The 17,820-nt window shown below is 36.2% G+C and overlaps 1 protein-coding gene across 1 annotated transcript in view; it reads left to right on the forward strand.

The window, feature by feature from the left end:
• PRKAA2 (protein kinase AMP-activated catalytic subunit alpha 2) overlaps nt 1–11,280 on the forward strand; it is a 78,770-nt gene extending 67,490 nt beyond the window's left edge. Inside the window, exons 7-9 of the mRNA XM_042997363.1 lie at nt 6,421–6,925; nt 8,368–8,494; nt 9,750–11,280. Coding sequence (XP_042853297.1) covers nt 6,421–6,925; nt 8,368–8,494; nt 9,750–9,988 — 871 coding nt within the window. The 3' untranslated portion in view covers nt 9,989–11,280. The remainder of the gene's footprint in view (nt 1–6,420; nt 6,926–8,367; nt 8,495–9,749) is intronic.
• Nucleotides 11,281–17,820: the final 6,540 nt, after the last annotated feature.

Here is a 17,820-nt window from a genome sequence, read left to right on the forward strand (position 1 = left end):
ATTTTAACAATATTCATTCTGGGGCATCTGGGTGACTCAGTCAGTTAAGCATCTGACTCTTGATCTTGATTCAGGTCATGATCTCATGGATCATGAGATCTGCTGACAGTGCGGAGCCTGCTTGGGATTCTCTCTCTCTCTCTCTCTCTCTTTCTGCCCTTTCCTGCTCATGGGTGTGTGCACACGTTCTCTCTCTCTCAAAGCAAATAAATAAAAAAAAAAATTTTTTTTTTTTCATTCTTCCAGTCTATGAGCATGGTCTTTCACTTCCTTGGTTAAATTTATTCATAGGTATTTTATTATTTCTGGTGCAGTTCTAAATGGAATTGTTTTCTTAATTTCTCTTGCTAGTACTTTATTATTAGTGTGTAGAAATGTGACTGATTTCTAGGTATCTGCAGTTTCACTGATTTATTCTAGTAGTTTTTTGTTGGAGTCTTTAGGATTTTTTAATGTTACTCCCATGTCATCTGCAAATAGTGACAGTTTGATATCTTCTTTACCATTATGGATCCCTTTTATTTCCATTTCTTGTCTGATTGCTATAGTTAGGATGTCCAGTACTATGTTGAATAAAAGTGGTAAGAGTAGACATCCTTGTCTTGTTCCTGATCTTAGGGGGGGAAGCTCTTGGATTTTCACCACTGAGTATGATGTTAGCAGTGGGTTTTTCATATATGGCTTTTTATCATGTTGAGATCTATTCCTTTTGAACCCACTTTGTTGTTTGTTTTTTTTTTTTTTTTAAATCATGAACAGATACTGAATTTTGTCAAATGAGATGATCATTTGATTTTTATTCTTTGTTTTGTTGATGTCATGTATTTGGGCGATTGATTTACAAATAATGAAACATCCTTGCATCCCCCAGAATAAATCCCACTTGATTGTGGTGAGTGATCCCTTTAATGTGCTGTTAAATGTGGTTTGCTGTTTATTAAGATTTATATGTCTGTGTTCATCAGGGATATTGGCTGGTAGTTTTCTGTTTTTGTAATGTCTGTGTGGTTTTGGTATCAGGGTAATGCTGGCCTTGTAGAATGTATTTGGAAGCTTTCCTTCCTCTTCTATTTTTTGGAATAGTTTGAGGAGAATAGGTATTAACTCTTCTTTAAATGTTTTATAGAATCCATCTGATACTGGACTTTTATTTTTTGGTAGTTTTTGATTATGAATTCAGTCTTATATATTTGTTTGGTTTGTTTAGGTTTTCTATTTCATCCTGATTTAGTTTTGGAAGATTGTATCTTTCTAGGAATTTATCCATTTCTTCTAGGTTATCCAATTTGTTGGCATATAAGTTGGTGTAATATTCTCTTATAATTCCCTATATTTCTGTGGTGTCAGTTGGTAGTCCTTCTCTTTTGTTTCTGATTTTATTTGGGCCTTTTTTTTTCCTTATGAGTCTGGCTAAGGGTTTATCAATTTTATTTATCATTTCAAAGAACCAGCTCTTGATTTCATTTATTTTTTTCTATTGTTTTGTAGTCTTTATGTCATTTATTTCTAATCTTATCTTTATTATATGCTATAACTCACCTTAAACTTTGTTCTTCGTTTTCTGGTTCCTTTAGGAGGAACATTACATTATTTACCTGAGTGTGTATTTATTTATTTTCTTAGTTACTGAGGTAGGCCTGTGTTGCTATATATTTCCCTCTTAGAATTGCTTTCACTGCGTCTCAGAGATTTTAGATGGTTGTGTTTTCATTTTCATGTGTCTCCATAACTCATTTAGTGTTAAGTCATGTATCAAAATTGGGTATCAGATAGTAGTGATAGAAAGACTTAATTTCTGATGGCTGTGCAGTAGTAACCCATGGGAAATGAACTGATTTTGTCTCGGGCGAACCCTCATAAACATTCTGGTTACTGGTTCCATTGATAAGAGTTAATTCAGGAATTGACTCCTGAAAATCAAAAACTGGGAGTATGACTTTTTAACTGGCAGTTTTCTTATGGTAAAGAATTATGGTCCTTTGTCTAAATGAATGAATTAAAAAGTGTGGGGGCACCTGGGTGGCTCAGTCAGTTAAGCGTCTGACCTTAGCTCAGGTCATGATGTTGTGGTCCGTGGGTTTGAGCCCCATGTCGGGCTCTGTGCTGACCACTCAGAGCCTGGAGCCTGCTTTGGATTCTGTGTCTCCCTCCCTCTCTCTGCCCCTCCCTGACCCATGATCTGTCTCTCAAAAATAAATAAGTGTCAAAAAAAAAATTAAAAATGTACATTATTTCTCTAGTTACTATTTTTAAGCATTTATTTATTTTATTAGTGTAATTCATATAGCATAAGTTTGCTCCTTTAAATTCTGTAATTCGGTGTTCTTAGTGTATTCGCCAAGTTGTACAGTCATCACCATTTTCTAATTCCCTAGAAGAGACTCTATACCCTTTAACAATCATTACATGTTTTCCCCTCCTTTTATCCCTTGGAAGCCAGTGATCTACTTTCTGCCTTTACCTATTTGCCTATTTTGGAAGTTTCATATACATAGAATCATAGAGCATGTAGCCTTTTGAGTCTTGCTACATTCACATAGCATAATGTTTTCAAGGTTCATTCATGATGTAGCATCTATCAGTTCTTCATTCCTTTTTTTCCTTGAACAATACTCCATTGTATAGATACACTACATTTTGTTTATCCATCCATCAGTTAGTGGATACTTGAATTACTTCCACTTTTTGGCTCTTAAGAATAACGTTGCCATGCACATCTGTGTACAAGTGTTTTATGGTCACACGTTTCCATTTCTTGTGGATACGTATGCCTAGAGTTTGTAATTCTTGTATGTTGTTGCTCTTCTTGTTGAGTGATTTTATTGAACTAATTCCATAAATTTTTTATTCTTTGTCATGGTTGGCCCCTGAAATCTCTGCTTGGTTAGCTTAATGGTCAGCTAATTATTAGAGCTTCGTTGAATGTCTTGATCTAATAACTCTCCCAGCCTTTGCTGAGAGACTCCGTGTGCATGTCTTCATTGCTCCAACGAGAAGCTCGTTAACCCGGCTTTAGGCTTTACTCTCTGTCAGCATCGAGGCTCCAAGTGAGCCACTAATTATAAATTAGGGTCTTTCTTGGGCATGCGTACAGCCCTGCATATGTACCTGGCCTTCTTTAGTCCCAGGAATGTATTAGAGTATTTCACAGATTCCAGTGGAACCCTTATTCCTGAAGTTTTCATTTTAAGGTTTTTGGTTAGCTTCTTACTTGCTCCAACTCTTATTGCCTCTTTAGGCAGCAGGGATGTGAGACAGTTGCCATTGGTTGTTTTTGACAAGTGCCCTGGGGAGAAGGCTGTTTGCAGTGAGGGAGCTTTGAATCAGGTCGGATCAAGACAAGGCTTGCAAAGTGGAGATTTTCAGGGAACTGCAAGACATGTCAAATAGTGACAGTTCTGTGGGGCTAGGACTTTGGAGAATTCTAAACCTATTCTGCTCTAATTCCAAACATTTTTCCCCTTAGTGGTTGCTAGGCTGCCAGTTTTCTGGGCTACCATGATTGTGACGCTGTTGGTTTTCAAGGCTACCATGGAAAATGGGGGAAAGGAAGATGGATATAGGGCAGTTTAAAATGTCCCACATCTCACTGTTTTTATTCAGCTGTTTTCCTGAGTAAATACTTCTAAGGTTTTTGCAGGCTTTTGGTTAATTTCCAGAGTACTGGAAAAGTCGACTTTGATAATTTTTGCTAGTAATCTTAATGCCTGTATGGAAGAGTGAATTTTTGGAGTTCATTAAAAAGTGCTCATCTTCCTTATTTGTCACTGATGTTTTAAAAATGTTAGACATATAATTTCTTATGTTCTCTTTTGAAAAAATTAACATCTCACATTTTTATTATTAAGCCTTGGGTACTTAGTCTGATACAGGAAACAAACACATTAATGAATTCATTTCGGTTTTCATACTTAATGTATTCATCATTTATTTATTTTGCATTTACTGAGCATTTGTTTACAGTGTATTGGGTAATGGAATATAGCTAAATAAGGCATGATCCTTGTTTCAAGGAGCTCTGAGTTTAGTGGGTAAGATTCAGAAAAAAAATCAACACCTATAAGAAAGTGTGAGTGTTAAATACAAAGATCTACTAGAGGTTATAGAAGATTCATCTTTGGATCACCCTCGGGGCCTGGCACACCATCATCAACATCATCATTATTTTTGTCTTTTCAATTCAATTTCTATATCACAAGCAGAATGATCTTTATAGAATGCAAATTAGATCATGTCACTGTCATCCCTGTCTCTCTAAATTCTTTCAGTGATTTTCATCAGGCATAAGTTCTCGGCCCAAAATCTTTCTTACAGCCTATAGCTGTCAGAAATATCTGGTATGTTTTGACCCTCTAACCTGCAACTCATGTTTTCATGGTAGTGGCCTCAGTCCTCCTGCTCCTTGAACATGGCACAGCTGTTTCTTGTCTCGGTCTTTACATATATTGTTTCTTTTGCTGGGAATACCTGTTCGTAGCTCTTTGCTTAGCTGATATCTAATCATTCTGTTATCTGCTTAAATACCACTCAGAGTAGCTTCCCTAATTACACGCATCCCATTGTGATTTTTACATTCTTATTTTACACTGTGCTTTCCACCTAGAATCTTTATCACAGGATTTTCATGTTTGTGTATTTGTAACTGTATATTTATTTTTGTGAATATTTTATCTGTATTCAGCTAGAATATAATCTCTGTGAGGATGAGAGTCCTTTTGCCGTAGGATAACCTTAAAACTTACTTTTATTTTTATTTATTTATTAAAAAAAAATTTTAATGTTTATCTTAGAATGAGAACGAGTGGGGGAGGGACAGAGAGAGAGGGAGACACAGAAACCGAAGCAGGCTCCAGGCTCTGAGCTGTCAGCCCAGAGCCCGACGCCGGGCTCCAGCTCACAAGCCGTGAGATTGTGGTCTAAGCTGAAGTCGGATGCCCAACCAACTAAGCCACCCAAGCACCCCTAAAATTTTTTTTTAAATGTTTGTTTGTTTGTTTGTTTATTTATTTATTTAGAGTGTTAGCAGGGGAGGGGCAGAGAAAGAGAGAGAGGGGGACAGAGAATCCCCAGTAAGCTCTGTTCTGTTAGCATGGAGCTCGAACCCACAAACTGTGAGACCGTGACCTAAGCCGAAATCAAGAGTCAGATGCTTGACCAACTGAGCCACCCAGGTGCCCCATCATTGTATACCCTTAGTTAATATTCATAAATGAAACAATCAGTCAATAGAAGGCATTCAAGTAAAATAGATATTGATCTGAATTTAGCTTAGGGGATGCCCAGTTCTACCAATAGTAATGCTTGTGCAGTCTCAAAGGAATAGTACATGTTAGATGAAAAGGGATGGGATATTCTAGGATGGTTACAGTAACATTATGTACAAAGGCCCAGAAGTATGAGAAAATAAAATTTGGGAGAGTGATTATCAAATTTTTTGGTTTTAGTATTCCTTTACAGTCTTAAAATTGAGAATTCTAAAGAGTTGTGTTTTTAATGCAGGTTATGTCAATATCTGAGAAACTTAAAAAAACATTTAATTGACTTAAAAATAACACTAAAGCTACTACATGTTAATCTAAATAAATATCTTTTCTGAAAAATAACCAAAAAGAAAATGGTAACAAGAGTGGCATTATTTTACATTTTCAGATTCTCTTAAGTGTTGGGCTTAATCAGAAACAGTGGCTAGGTTCTTCTGTCTCTGTCTTCATTCAGTCTGTTGCAATATGTTGTATGTTAGTTGCAGTCTGTGAAGAAAATCTGACATCAAGTAAGTGGTTGGAAAGGGAAGCACATTTTTAATAGTCTTTTAGATGGTTGTGATATTCTTCTTGGTATTAAGCCAAAGCTTAACGTGTTAGTTACAATATCAAATGAGAAAAGGTATCAGCCTACTTTTGTCCTATATTACATTAAAATTAACAGGTTGCTTTTGTGTTCTGTGGATGTTTTATCCTTGTATGATTTTGTAACCTCATGTGTTGGTCATTTTGAAAATACTGGGTTATTGAGTTAGAAAGATTTTCCAAATGGTGACATGTTCATTATACAATATTAGAAATCATTTTCATTGTTACCACTATAAAGTTACCAGCAAAGTCTTTCGTAGGAAGCTGTCAAACCAGTAAAGGCAGATATAAATTGTATAAAATTCTAAAATTTTGCTTTAAAGCTTGAACTTTATCATTGGCAACAAACACTGCCAGTTTCCTTTGAAGTGACAGGCTCTGAGAAAATTTCAGCCAAATACCTAAGCCTGAATAGCCATAGCTATTCAAGGGTGGGGGTTAATTAACTTAGCCAGGGTCACACAGAGAACAGGTCTTCCTGATTCTGTTATATTGTATTGCCCCGTGTATAAATTACTTGGGACTTGCCAAAGCATGTTCTTACAATAGTGTATTGTGGTATTTTTCCTAGAGAGCATGAATGGTTTAAACAAGATTTGCCCAGTTACTTATTTCCTGAAGACCCTTCCTATGATGCTAACGTCATTGATGATGAGGCTGTGAAAGAAGTGTGTGAAAAATTTGAGTGTACAGAATCAGAAGTAATGAACAGTTTATATAGTGGTGACCCTCAAGACCAACTTGCAGTGGCTTATCATCTTATCATTGACAATCGGAGAATAATGAACCAAGCCAGTGAGTTCTACCTCGCCTCTAGTCCCCCAACTGGTTCTTTTATGGATGATAGTGCCATGCATATTCCCCCAGGCCTGAAGCCTCATCCAGAAAGGATGCCACCTCTTATAGCAGACAGCCCTAAAGCAAGATGTCCATTGGATGCGCTGAATACAACTAAGCCCAAATCTTTAGCTGTGAAAAAAGCCAAGTGGCATCTTGGAATCAGAAGTCAAAGCAAACCATATGATATTATGGCCGAAGTCTACCGAGCTATGAAGCAGCTGGATTTTGAATGGAAGGTAGGAGATGGCAGTATATTAAGATCATTTGTAAAAGGTTTGTTTTTTTTTGTTTTTGTTTGCTTTTTATGTTTGTGTTTTTGTATAGTAAGCTGTTCTGAACTACTGAGTTCTTAGGGTCAATAGAAGTTTTGATTTAGATACAAATTTTGTGGTCATCTTGCTTCTGGATGATAAACCCCATTTTCCTCATTAATATACCATGTACATTCAAAACTAAAGTTTAAGGATGAAGAGTTGTCGATGCCGGGGACCTATGGTATTTTTGAATTAGCAACTAGCATTCTTGGCCAAGAAAGAGAACGTCATCAACCTGAAATCGCCTGAGAAAATTGTCCATCTGTTTTCGCCTGCATCATAGCAATAAAAAGTCATGTGTCTTCAACGATGCTATGTTTAACTTTTTGTTCTCATTTCTTCTTTTTCCCACTAACTATAGCAGCTAGTGGTCAATACAGATGATACCATCAGGATAAATTTCTTCAGTCAACAAATATTTTTCTCTAGGTTGAGAAGATCTCTTTTATTTGTATAGTGCTTTTAATCCTTAGTTATGGTATGTTTTTCTTACTCTCAGCCCCCAGTTTTCCTTTTTTCAAATTAGTGCTCAAATTCATTATAATTCTATTTGCTTATATGTGGAAGGAAAAGCATTTGTTCCCCCATCTCAGATATCCTTTTTCACTCTTGTTCCTTTCTTGAAAGCTGTGAATGTATTTTTAAAGGAAGAAGAAAAACATTCAAATACACCATGCATATATTCATTTGGCATGTTTGAAAAATCAGTCCTTTTCATTTTATTGGTACATGAAATGAATAAACAAAATAATATTTCCTTAAAATCATTTAAAAACATTTCTGAAGCAATTCAGTGAAAAGAGAGACATTAATGTCTTTAAAATTCCATACTGAAAAAAACTTTGAACTAACTTGACAGATGTTTTGAAAACCCAGGATCATCTTTTTTCTGAGCTGCAGTTGTCTTATCTTCCAAAGGCAAGTAATACTTCTTCACAGGATTATTGCAATACTTAAATTCTGTGACAGTACCTGTTTATACTGCTGAATGCAAACCATTAACATATTGGTTCTTTTTTATTCCTTCTCCAGATTAATAGGGAGAAGTATTCAAATTGAGGCTGGGTAACCAGAATTACTGTTGATGTGTTAGAGGGGAGGCATATCTAGAATGAGGGCTAGACACTCTATAATCCCTGAGTTCCCTTTAGGTTTCAGTTGTTCTGCACACACAGTACTATCAGTAGAGATTAAGTAAATATGAAGCTGTTATGTAATATATATTAAAAAAAAAAAAAGGTCATTCAGGAATTCCTTTTCTACCCCACCTCTATCAGTCGTGGCTATTTGCAATAAGAATAGGAAGATATTTTGTGGTTTGTTATTTTTAACATTTTTCCTTAAAAAAAGATTTCCCATTTTAGGTAGTGAATGCATACCATCTTCGTGTAAGAAGGAAAAATCCAGTGACTGGCAATTATGTGAAAATGAGCTTACAGCTTTACCTGGTTGACAACAGAAGCTATCTTTTGGACTTTAAAAGCATTGATGGTAAGGAAGCTATGCAGGCATGAGCTCTGAGAAGATAAAACTTGGCACTAGTTGACAAGATGTTAAAATCATCTCAAAGACATGGTGGGTAGGTCTTCTGTACTGGTATTTTAGTAATCTAGAGTTAACTAAAAATGTAAGTGAAATGAAAAGGATTGAAGACATGTGGACTATCTCTAATCCAGCACCTCTTCAAAAGAAGTGCCTCTTTAGCATAAAAAAGTCACTTAAAGTGCTGGCTGTGGGAGCAAAGTAAGGAATTACAGGGAAGTAATTTTTACCTAAACTTGGCTAATCTTTGTCACATTTCTCCATTCATACGTTATTACCATTAGGGTTGTAATAGCTAAACTTGCCTATTTATCAACTTCCCTCATCCTGGTTGGCCAAATGGGCCTTTGCTTGGAGTCAGCCCATTTGGTCTGCCCCAGATGTCCAGGAGATGAAGGAATTGGGAGGTGGTCTGGGTTGTGTCTAAGTACTTAATGTGACAGAAGTCAAACCTTCACGAACCGAATGGGGTTGTTGAGTTCAGAGGGCCAAGTGGGATAAAAACAGTAAGCCATGGGTTAGGTGCCGAATGGACAAGAGTAGAAGTGAGTTCAGAGTTGGGGAGGTTGTTTTCAACAGAATAAGTTTTGTTCTTGAACTACGACCAACGATAGCAGTATTTATTTGGTCCCTGACCACCATTATCAGAATTACCCAGCATTCTTACTACAATGCAAATACTTGGGAACTACCCACGTATCTACCAAATCAGAATCTCTAGAGGTGAGTCCTGGGAGATTGGAAGTCTTCACTTTTAACAAGATTTTCCTTGTGCCTCCTCCAGGCAATTGCAGTGTGCACTGAATGTGCAGAATGGCAATTTTTTTTTTTTTTTTTTTTTTTTTTTTTTTTTTTTTTTAGCGATACCTTTTGTTGGTATGTTGCAAGAAAATAATCCTCCAAGGATGTGCTTCCTTCCTATTGGTTATCAATTTGATTTCAAGGCTGATGCCAAATACTATACTGAGAAGGATTTAGGGGTGACATTTTGACCGTGTCAGTGTTGTGATTGGTTAGTGATGTCTTGTGACAGTGGGAGGAAAGGGGTATTGCCACCCCTGCTCCCTGAACTCTGAAACATGACATCCATTAAGTTGCGCTTGTTCAGATGTGTTTACTCAATGTTCTGAATGTAGCATCTTCAGGGGAAGGTCTCAGACAAGTACACCTTTCATGTAATTTGCTCTTCTTTGGTTCGTTTCAGATGAGGTGATGGAGCAGAGGTCTGGTTCGTCAACACCTCAGCGTTCCTGTTCCGCTGCTGGCTTACACAGACCCAGATCAAGTTTTGATTCTGTAACAGCAGAGAGTCATTCACTCTCTGGCTCTCTTACGGGCTCCTTGACAGGAAGCACACTGTCTTCTGTTTCACCTCGCCTAGGCAGTCACACCATGGATTTTTTTGAAATGTGTGCTAGTCTGATCACTACTTTGGCCCGTTGATGATGTTTCTCTAGTTTGTCTTTGTTATTGCACTGTGAAAATCAGATATATTCTTAAAATCATTATTTTACTTATGGGTATCACATCCTCTGGAATACTGATTGAGAGTCATGAATATTTCCAGGGGACACTCAATGCCATTGACATTACTGAAAACAAAAAACGTCTGACATTTTATTTACCTGTAGACATCTGTAATTCTGTTTTGCCTGTGATGAATTCATAGGCAGTATCTTTAGTAGGTGAATGTCGGTGAAGATTGTTAATTTAAAATTGTGAGTTCACTACAGATGATTAATGCACCTTCACCGGTGAACCGTCTCATCAAAGGATAGTTTGGCAACACCTCTTTGCTCTACTATTTAATGTAGGTAAATCCAGTTTACTTCCTAAAAAGTGAAGCAGGCTTTAAGTTGTGTTGATGCATCCCGTTCTCTTGCACAAGAAGATTAACAAAAATAATACGGCCATATAAGTTAGTATTTAAATGTTGAAATCTTAAAGGCTTGTCCCCCAAATTTCAGAAGCCAAGTTCTTCTAGTGGCTTTAGTGTTTGCAGATACTGCCTATTGTTTAACAGAAGGGCTGTGGTCCTGAAACAGGTAACTGGTTTTTCCAGGTTCCTTAAAAACAGCTATAATCAGCTACTGGCTGGGAGATTTCCTTGAATAATTATCTTAAGAGCCTTCAGTGTTCTACTCAGTATTGGAACATCCAGAATGGCAACAACTTTTGTGTTTTTCATAAATGTTATATCATTTTTAGAAAAACCTTAACATCATTTTAAAACATGCCTTCAAAAGTACCTTTCTCAAATTATTTTTGGCTCCATTAATTTTTGTATTTCACTAAGCATGATAAAGTAGACAGTTAAATGAAACAAAGCAAAATATCAATAGTCCCTTAAAAGAGAACTCTTATCTTGGATTTAATGTATGTGGTGGAGAGTTTTGTGTCTGTCCTGTTGTATCCCACAATGCTCATTCTTCATTTGAAGTTCAAATTTGTCATAGCAGCTGTTCCCCTCCCTAACCTTCCCACTACCATTGTCTTTGTGGTTTGATCCTTAGTAGCTGATTGACTTAGCTTTTTTCTGGTTCCCTTTCTTTGTTCTCTATCTTGGTTCTAGCCATCCAGTTTGAAAACACTGTTCTGGCCCTAAGGGCTTTTGTGTACTTCCAAAGCTTAATAGTCTCTGACCTTGACTGTTGAGGCTGTTTGGGTAGGGAAGCCTTAAACATTTAAAAAAAACAAAACAAAACAAAAAAAACTCTCGAATAAATGTGTGTTGTTTACATATATACAAATATGTATTCACACACCAGTGCTTTTAAAGGAAAACCAAACAGTTTCTTTGTTTTGCCTTGTGCAGGTTTTATTTTTTAAAGTTTAAAAAGAAACCTATCTATATACAGCACAGTAGATAATAGCTCATTGCTTATATTGTTTTAGTGAAAGTATTTAATTTTTAAATTATGTGTAATTTATCTAATTTGTATTTATCTATTCATTTGTTTAATGTGTTGTAATTAACACTCTCATTCACCTGACTTACCCCAGAACAGATTAAGCTCTTGAAAACCAAGTTTCTCTTTGCCAAAAATGATGTTTTCTACCTAGAAGCAAATGAAAATGTTAGGATAAGTTCCTCTTGTGTTTATGGAAGATCAGCATGTCTGTCTTTAAGTAGTTTTGAGTCAGGAGTTTGTAGTGTGTCACATCATATTGGTTTATAGGACTTTTTTAAAATGGTGTTAAGAACTTTTAAATCTGACTTAATATTGAAAAGAATCTGTTCACCAGTTTAGGAAAGAGGGGTGGGTTTACATTAAACTGTTTTAAGTTTAAGTCTTTGAAAGACTGCCATCTAGTGGCATCAAAGGGTACTTTCTGTAGTTGTTTTTACAGGGAAAGCAGTCTGGCTGTGTATTTTGCTTAGGGCATAATTTTGGCCTCTCTAAATGTGTAAATACCTCTTTTGGGAAAAACAGGGCCGCCTCATAATATTTGCTTGACTATGAATGGGTGACCTTAGAAATAAGGAGTTAATCTGAGGAGTCCTATCCCCAGGGACAAAATCCCTAATAATTTTGAAGGTGGAAAAGCAGCAGCAAGGACTACAGTGGCATTTTAGCCACTGTAGTGTAGTCACATATTAAAAACTTACATCAAAATTATTTTATATGGATGTTTATCATGTTTATTGAGAATTAAAAATATTTACTATTTTCACACTCTGATGGTTACCTGTTGAATTTTAGGAGAACCAGGGTTGCAGTTTGGGTTGTTGTATGCTTAAATTTTAAAGTACAGCTACTCTGTGAATCTAGAAGGTGTAGTAAATTGCTTTGCATAGAGAAGATTGCAGGGGGCTCAGTCCAGCTTCTATAAAAGGGGCTAGAACATTGTCCTAGGAAGCTTTTGTTGCTAATTAGAAGAGGGAAAGAATCAGTTGCTAAATTCCCACATTTCAGTCTTGTAAGCTGGTTAACTGTAGCTGTGGTATGTGGTAGTTAGATCTGGGATAGGAGGAATTTCCAGTTAAGATTCTGGAGGAGAGGGATGCCTGGGTGGCTCAGTCAGTTAAGCATCTGACTTCAGCACAGGTCATGATCTCACAGTTCATGGGTTCAAGCCCTTGTCAGGCTCTATGCTGACAGCTCAGAGCCTGGAGCCTGCTTTGGATTCTGTGTCTCCCTCTCTCTCTGCCCCTCCCCCAAGTGTGCTCTCTCTCTCTCTCAAAAATAAACATTAAAAAAAAAAAAAAGATTCTGGAGGAGAGCTTCTGTTATTAGGTTATAAAGACTTAGTCACATCATGGAAATGGACTCCATAAGTTCTACAATAGCACTCCCAAACTGATTCCCTTGAGGTGGTCTGCTGAAAAACGAGTTCATTGAGCAAATTTGGAAAATGTTACATGCTCCTCTCCTGCTTGAGGATGACAAGAGATTACGAACATTAAAGACACTGAAACGTCCTTCAGTGAAAAAAAAAGAAAACCATTTAACTTTAACCCTGCTTTGCCCAAATTAACTATATTTTAAACTTAATATCCTTTGGGAAAAGGCAACTTGGGAAAATACTTTGTCCCAGGTTGCTATAATTAGAGTAGTTAAGAATAGAATTAAGATCTCTTTTCTCATCAGTTGTTGGAGAGAATATGGTTCAAAATCAGAAAAGTTTCATTTTAACCTGTGGATAAATGCTGGACTAAACAGAATTGTGTGTGTGTGTGTGTGGGATGTGTTTCATAGCACCTTGATCTTCTTAAATCAGGTTGTGGTAACTGTTTGGGAGAATTTATTCTGTGTTGTGTTGAACTGATAGCTAAAAAACCTTAAACAAGATTACTTGTAAAAGAAAAGGCCTAAGAGACTAGTGACTAATGCTTATGGCTCTGTGGGCAGTGAGTTCAAGACATTGATTCTCAATTTCCAAATGTGTAGTCAGTGAAAATTTTGTAAATACTTTTATATAGGACATCATATTTGGATCTGATATTGCTGTTATCTTTTAATGTAGGAACCAGATAACATCTTGGATTGAATAGGGAGGTAAGCAAACTATTTGAAGTTGGGTTTTTGTTTTGAACAACAGACTTTTGAGACACTTTTGTAACCTCAAGTGTTTGCGTTCCTTGATATTAGCCAAATATAAGAAGAATATAGGAGCCCAAATTAATCAGAAGTAATGGTATTTCTGTGTAAGGGAATTGGCTGTAGGTAGTACAGACAACTCTCCATTTTCTGCAAATAGGGTTCCCGTAATAGTCACATAATTGTGGGCTTGCTTTTTCTTATTCTCTAGCCAGTTTGTACTCAGGGAACATAAACTGGTTTTTTATAGTAGATGAGACATAATTGAGAAAATAATCATAAAAAAAAAGTTACAGGTTTTTTGACTGTTTGAATTTGTTGCTTCTAATGTGCAGTATGCTCCGTTAATATAAGCACTGTATCTTCCATTTATAAAATAGAAAAGCTTAGAATGTGCCTACCATGGACACTGTATCTTTGTCTATTCACTGGTTAAGAATTTAAATCCTGGTAATGGCTGTGAAATCTCAATATCTAAATGCTAAACATCTTCACAGTTTTGTCCGTTTTCGTTTTTAAAGAACTCCACCTTTTCATTCTGGCATTTCTTTACCTGGTCATTCTGTCACTCTGTGACTTTTTAAATGGGGAATGTAATTTATTTTAATAATTCTCAGAGGCTCTATTAGAAACTCTGGATGAGGGATATGTGCAATGTTAGTAAGTCACACCTATGTTGACCTCAGTTTGTAACCTCTAAAGTGGGAGGAAAAGACTAAAAGGCCTCTGAGGTATCTTTGAGCTTTAAAGTTCTGTCTTTGCCTTTTTTTAATGTGATTTGTGTTAGTGTTCACTTTGTATATATTTAGGGGTTTTATAGTGTGAATGTTCTGTATTTGTTCCGTGAATCATTTTAAAGGTAAATACTTGAAAAAAAAATTAATATAACTGCCCTCTGGAATACAAATGGCAAAAGTCATACAGAAAACCAAACATGCTAAAACATCATATGCACTTAGCATAAGCAAAATATGACTAATTTGAAGTGTTGGAAGTGTTCCAAACATTTTTATAGTGACTTTTAGATCCCCAGACCGTATCTATTAACTTATTTAATACATTACAGTAACCTTGCGAGGTAACCATTTTCCAGATGAGGAAGCAGGACCACAGAGCCCTTCAGAAAGCTTTAATGCCATACATGTATTCAGCGATGATCATGGCTCTGTGTATGCCACCTGCCTCCAGGGGAGACCCGGTGACTCACTGAAACATGTGAGTAGCTGAGTAATAAAGATAAATCAGATAGATTGCTTTCAAGTCTTAGAGTGACATAAAATAGTCTTAATTGAATATTTCTTAGTTTAATTATTTGAACTGGTTGATTGTACTAACTAAATTATCTGAAGTATTTATGATTAGCATATTGATATTTAAAAGTACTTCTGAGTTATTGAGGTGCTTACAAAATACTAGAAAAACTTTTAGGCATGAATCATTTTACTTAGATAATTCTAAGTAGCACAAGCTTTTATAAAAAGGAAGACTGGCCCCAGCCCCTAACTTAACTTATCATAGTTTTTGACTGATATCTGAATTGGGCTTCCCTAAATTTCATATACAGGTTGATAATTTTTCATTTTGTATGTGTATTTAGATGAGTAACACTATTTTCATAGAGTATATTTCTATTCACAGACTACCTAATTATGGGCTTGATAGTCTCCCAGATCTTACAAAAGTTTAAAATGTAACGTGTTTGATGAGCTTTCAAAATGATACGTTCCTTAAACAAGTTGCTGGCATCCTTACTAGCTCTTCCACATATAATCGTGATACATTTGATGCCACTGAACAGAAATAGCACGAATAATAGCACTCACAGTCTAGACTGGCTTGCGTTTGAGTTGAACTTTCTCAGCCACGACCTGATAAGAATCAGGTTAGGTCTCAAAGTTAGCAAGCAGACTGTGGGCTTTCACTATTGGTGGGAGCCAGTGTCCGTGTTTACCGCCAGCCTCGTACAGCAGTGCCAGCTTGTGGCCATGACTCTGATGTGACCTTCAGTAATTACCGTTTATATCTAAAGCAGTTTAGCTCTTAGGGAAGTAGTTTATGATTATTCGGACAAGCAAGGGAGGTAAATTTCAGTTACATTTAAAGTGCAATTAAGGAAACCCTAGAGTAGTGTGCTTTTTCCAGGACAAAAACTTAAGTATTTGTAGAATATCCTAGCATGGAAATTTTTCTGAACGTAGATAGAATTTTGAGGAGGTTCATACATGTGACTTTTTTGAAGGTTAACTACTGTGTGTTGATTTAAAATTTCAAGAAGGAATAGGAATGTTCTCTTCAAGGAGAACTGCATAGTTAATTTTTTGCTGCTAACGTAAGCATTTATTTTTCACGGCCAAAAATGCCTTTTCAGTTAGTTTTGTTAAAAAGAAAGGCCATTCTTCAAGATCGATGACATTTTCCGGGATGGAAAAAGAACTAGATCCATTGTTGTAAACAAATACACCTTAATTGTGCCTTCTCAAATTAGAGGAATAGTCATAATGAGTCAAAAATTTGAACTATCTTTTTTCTAATTCCTCTCCTTTTTCCTTCCATCTGCCCTTCACAGATGGTTACTTTGTGTGCTTTTTTGCCTGTTTGTTTTCAGGCTCCTGTGGCCAGGCCTTCCCCTGTCAGAAGCTGTTCACTGGATGTATTTTTCTATTCCTTTTACATTGCTTTACTTTTTAAGTCACTTTGGCAAAATGTTGGCTGCTTTCTCATGTTTTTAAAATTAATAGCAATCTTTATATTTCAGCCCTTTAACATGTTTGTGAAGGCAAGAAATAGTGCAGAGCAAAGAACAAAAATCTAATTTGGAATCTGATTCTCGGTTTGGTTGTGTTTTCTCATCTACAAAATGTGGACAATAACCTACCTCACAGACGTGTGAGAAACTGAAGGCCCTCACTTAAACACAGGGTTTATCATCCTATTTAAGGTAGGATCCCTTCCTTTTTTTTTTTTAAATAGGTATCTTTGATACTGATGGGATGAGTATCTTGATTTTAGCTAAGTCTTACGTGGTAAGAAAAAATGTTTAAGACCACAGTTACACCAGAATACCAAATTATGGTATTTTAAGTGACTTAAAATTTCCTGAAAATATCAAATATTCAAATGTCGAATTTGTCTTTTGTGGCGACATGTATTCAGAACTTCTTAAAATGTTGGCTGAATCTGCCTTAATGTACCAAAACACAGCTTTCTTTCAAGACTGTTCACAAATATGTATGGCTGTATAATGTTTTGTGTGTTTAATGTAAAATTGTTAGAGAACTGTGACCTCTCAGCATAGTAATCTAAAAAATGTTTTAAGAAGAACTCCTGTGTTCTTTGTCATATATGCTGAAATATCATATGGTGGGTTTTAAGTGCAACAAATAAAACTGAAAGTTGATAGCCATTAGGTTATCACCATGACAATCAAGAAAATACAAGATTGGCTATTATTCCAAAAAATTTTAAGAGCATCCTGTGTTCATTCTTGCCTAGCCTATCTTTGAAAAAGAAAACAAAAAATCCCATTGACTGACACATTGACCTGTTGAAGCACTTGGTAACCTATTAAAAAATCTTTTTAAAACTGTTGAAATTGGGATCATTTTTTACGATTTCAGGAAGAAAAAGAAAAAAGCCCTGACTTGGAGTGCTTTTGTGTTTTAATAACCAGAGATTCAAATTTCAGTTTTGTTTGTTAGGTGTTTTTTTGTGGGTGTCGAATGATCAGTGAGAAGGCTCTGTCTTCCAGTAACCACGTGGTGAAGCTGTCATCTTGAAGTACATGGCACTTCATACTTCTAGGTTCTCCCTGATTCATATTTGCACTGTGCGTATTCACAGGTAACAAACACAAAAGAGAAAAGCATCCTGATTGCTTATAAGCTTTTTTCACGAGATCAAATTAAAGTCTCTGGTTAATGTGAAAGCTATTTTTGTTTCTGCTCAGTCATTAAGCTAATATTCTACACATCAGTTAATAGAGAGAAAGCTGTTGAAGGAAAAGATCGCCTGTGATTCCTTGAAGATTTCGTACTACTTTTTGTTGTACATTGTAGTTTCTAACTTTAGCCACTGTATTTTCTATTGATGCCATAACAAATTATTATAAACCAGTGACTTAACACCAGTTTAATATCTTACAGTTCTGTACGTCAGAAGTTTGGTGTTGCTTCTTCAGGTCACACAGGCTGTGACACAAGGTCACAAAAGCACTGGTAGGGTTGGGCTCTGGGG

The sequence above is a fragment of the Panthera tigris genome, chromosome C1 (genome assembly GCF_018350195.1).
Source record: "Panthera tigris isolate Pti1 chromosome C1, P.tigris_Pti1_mat1.1, whole genome shotgun sequence".
NCBI lineage: Eukaryota > Metazoa > Chordata > Mammalia > Carnivora > Felidae > Panthera > Panthera tigris.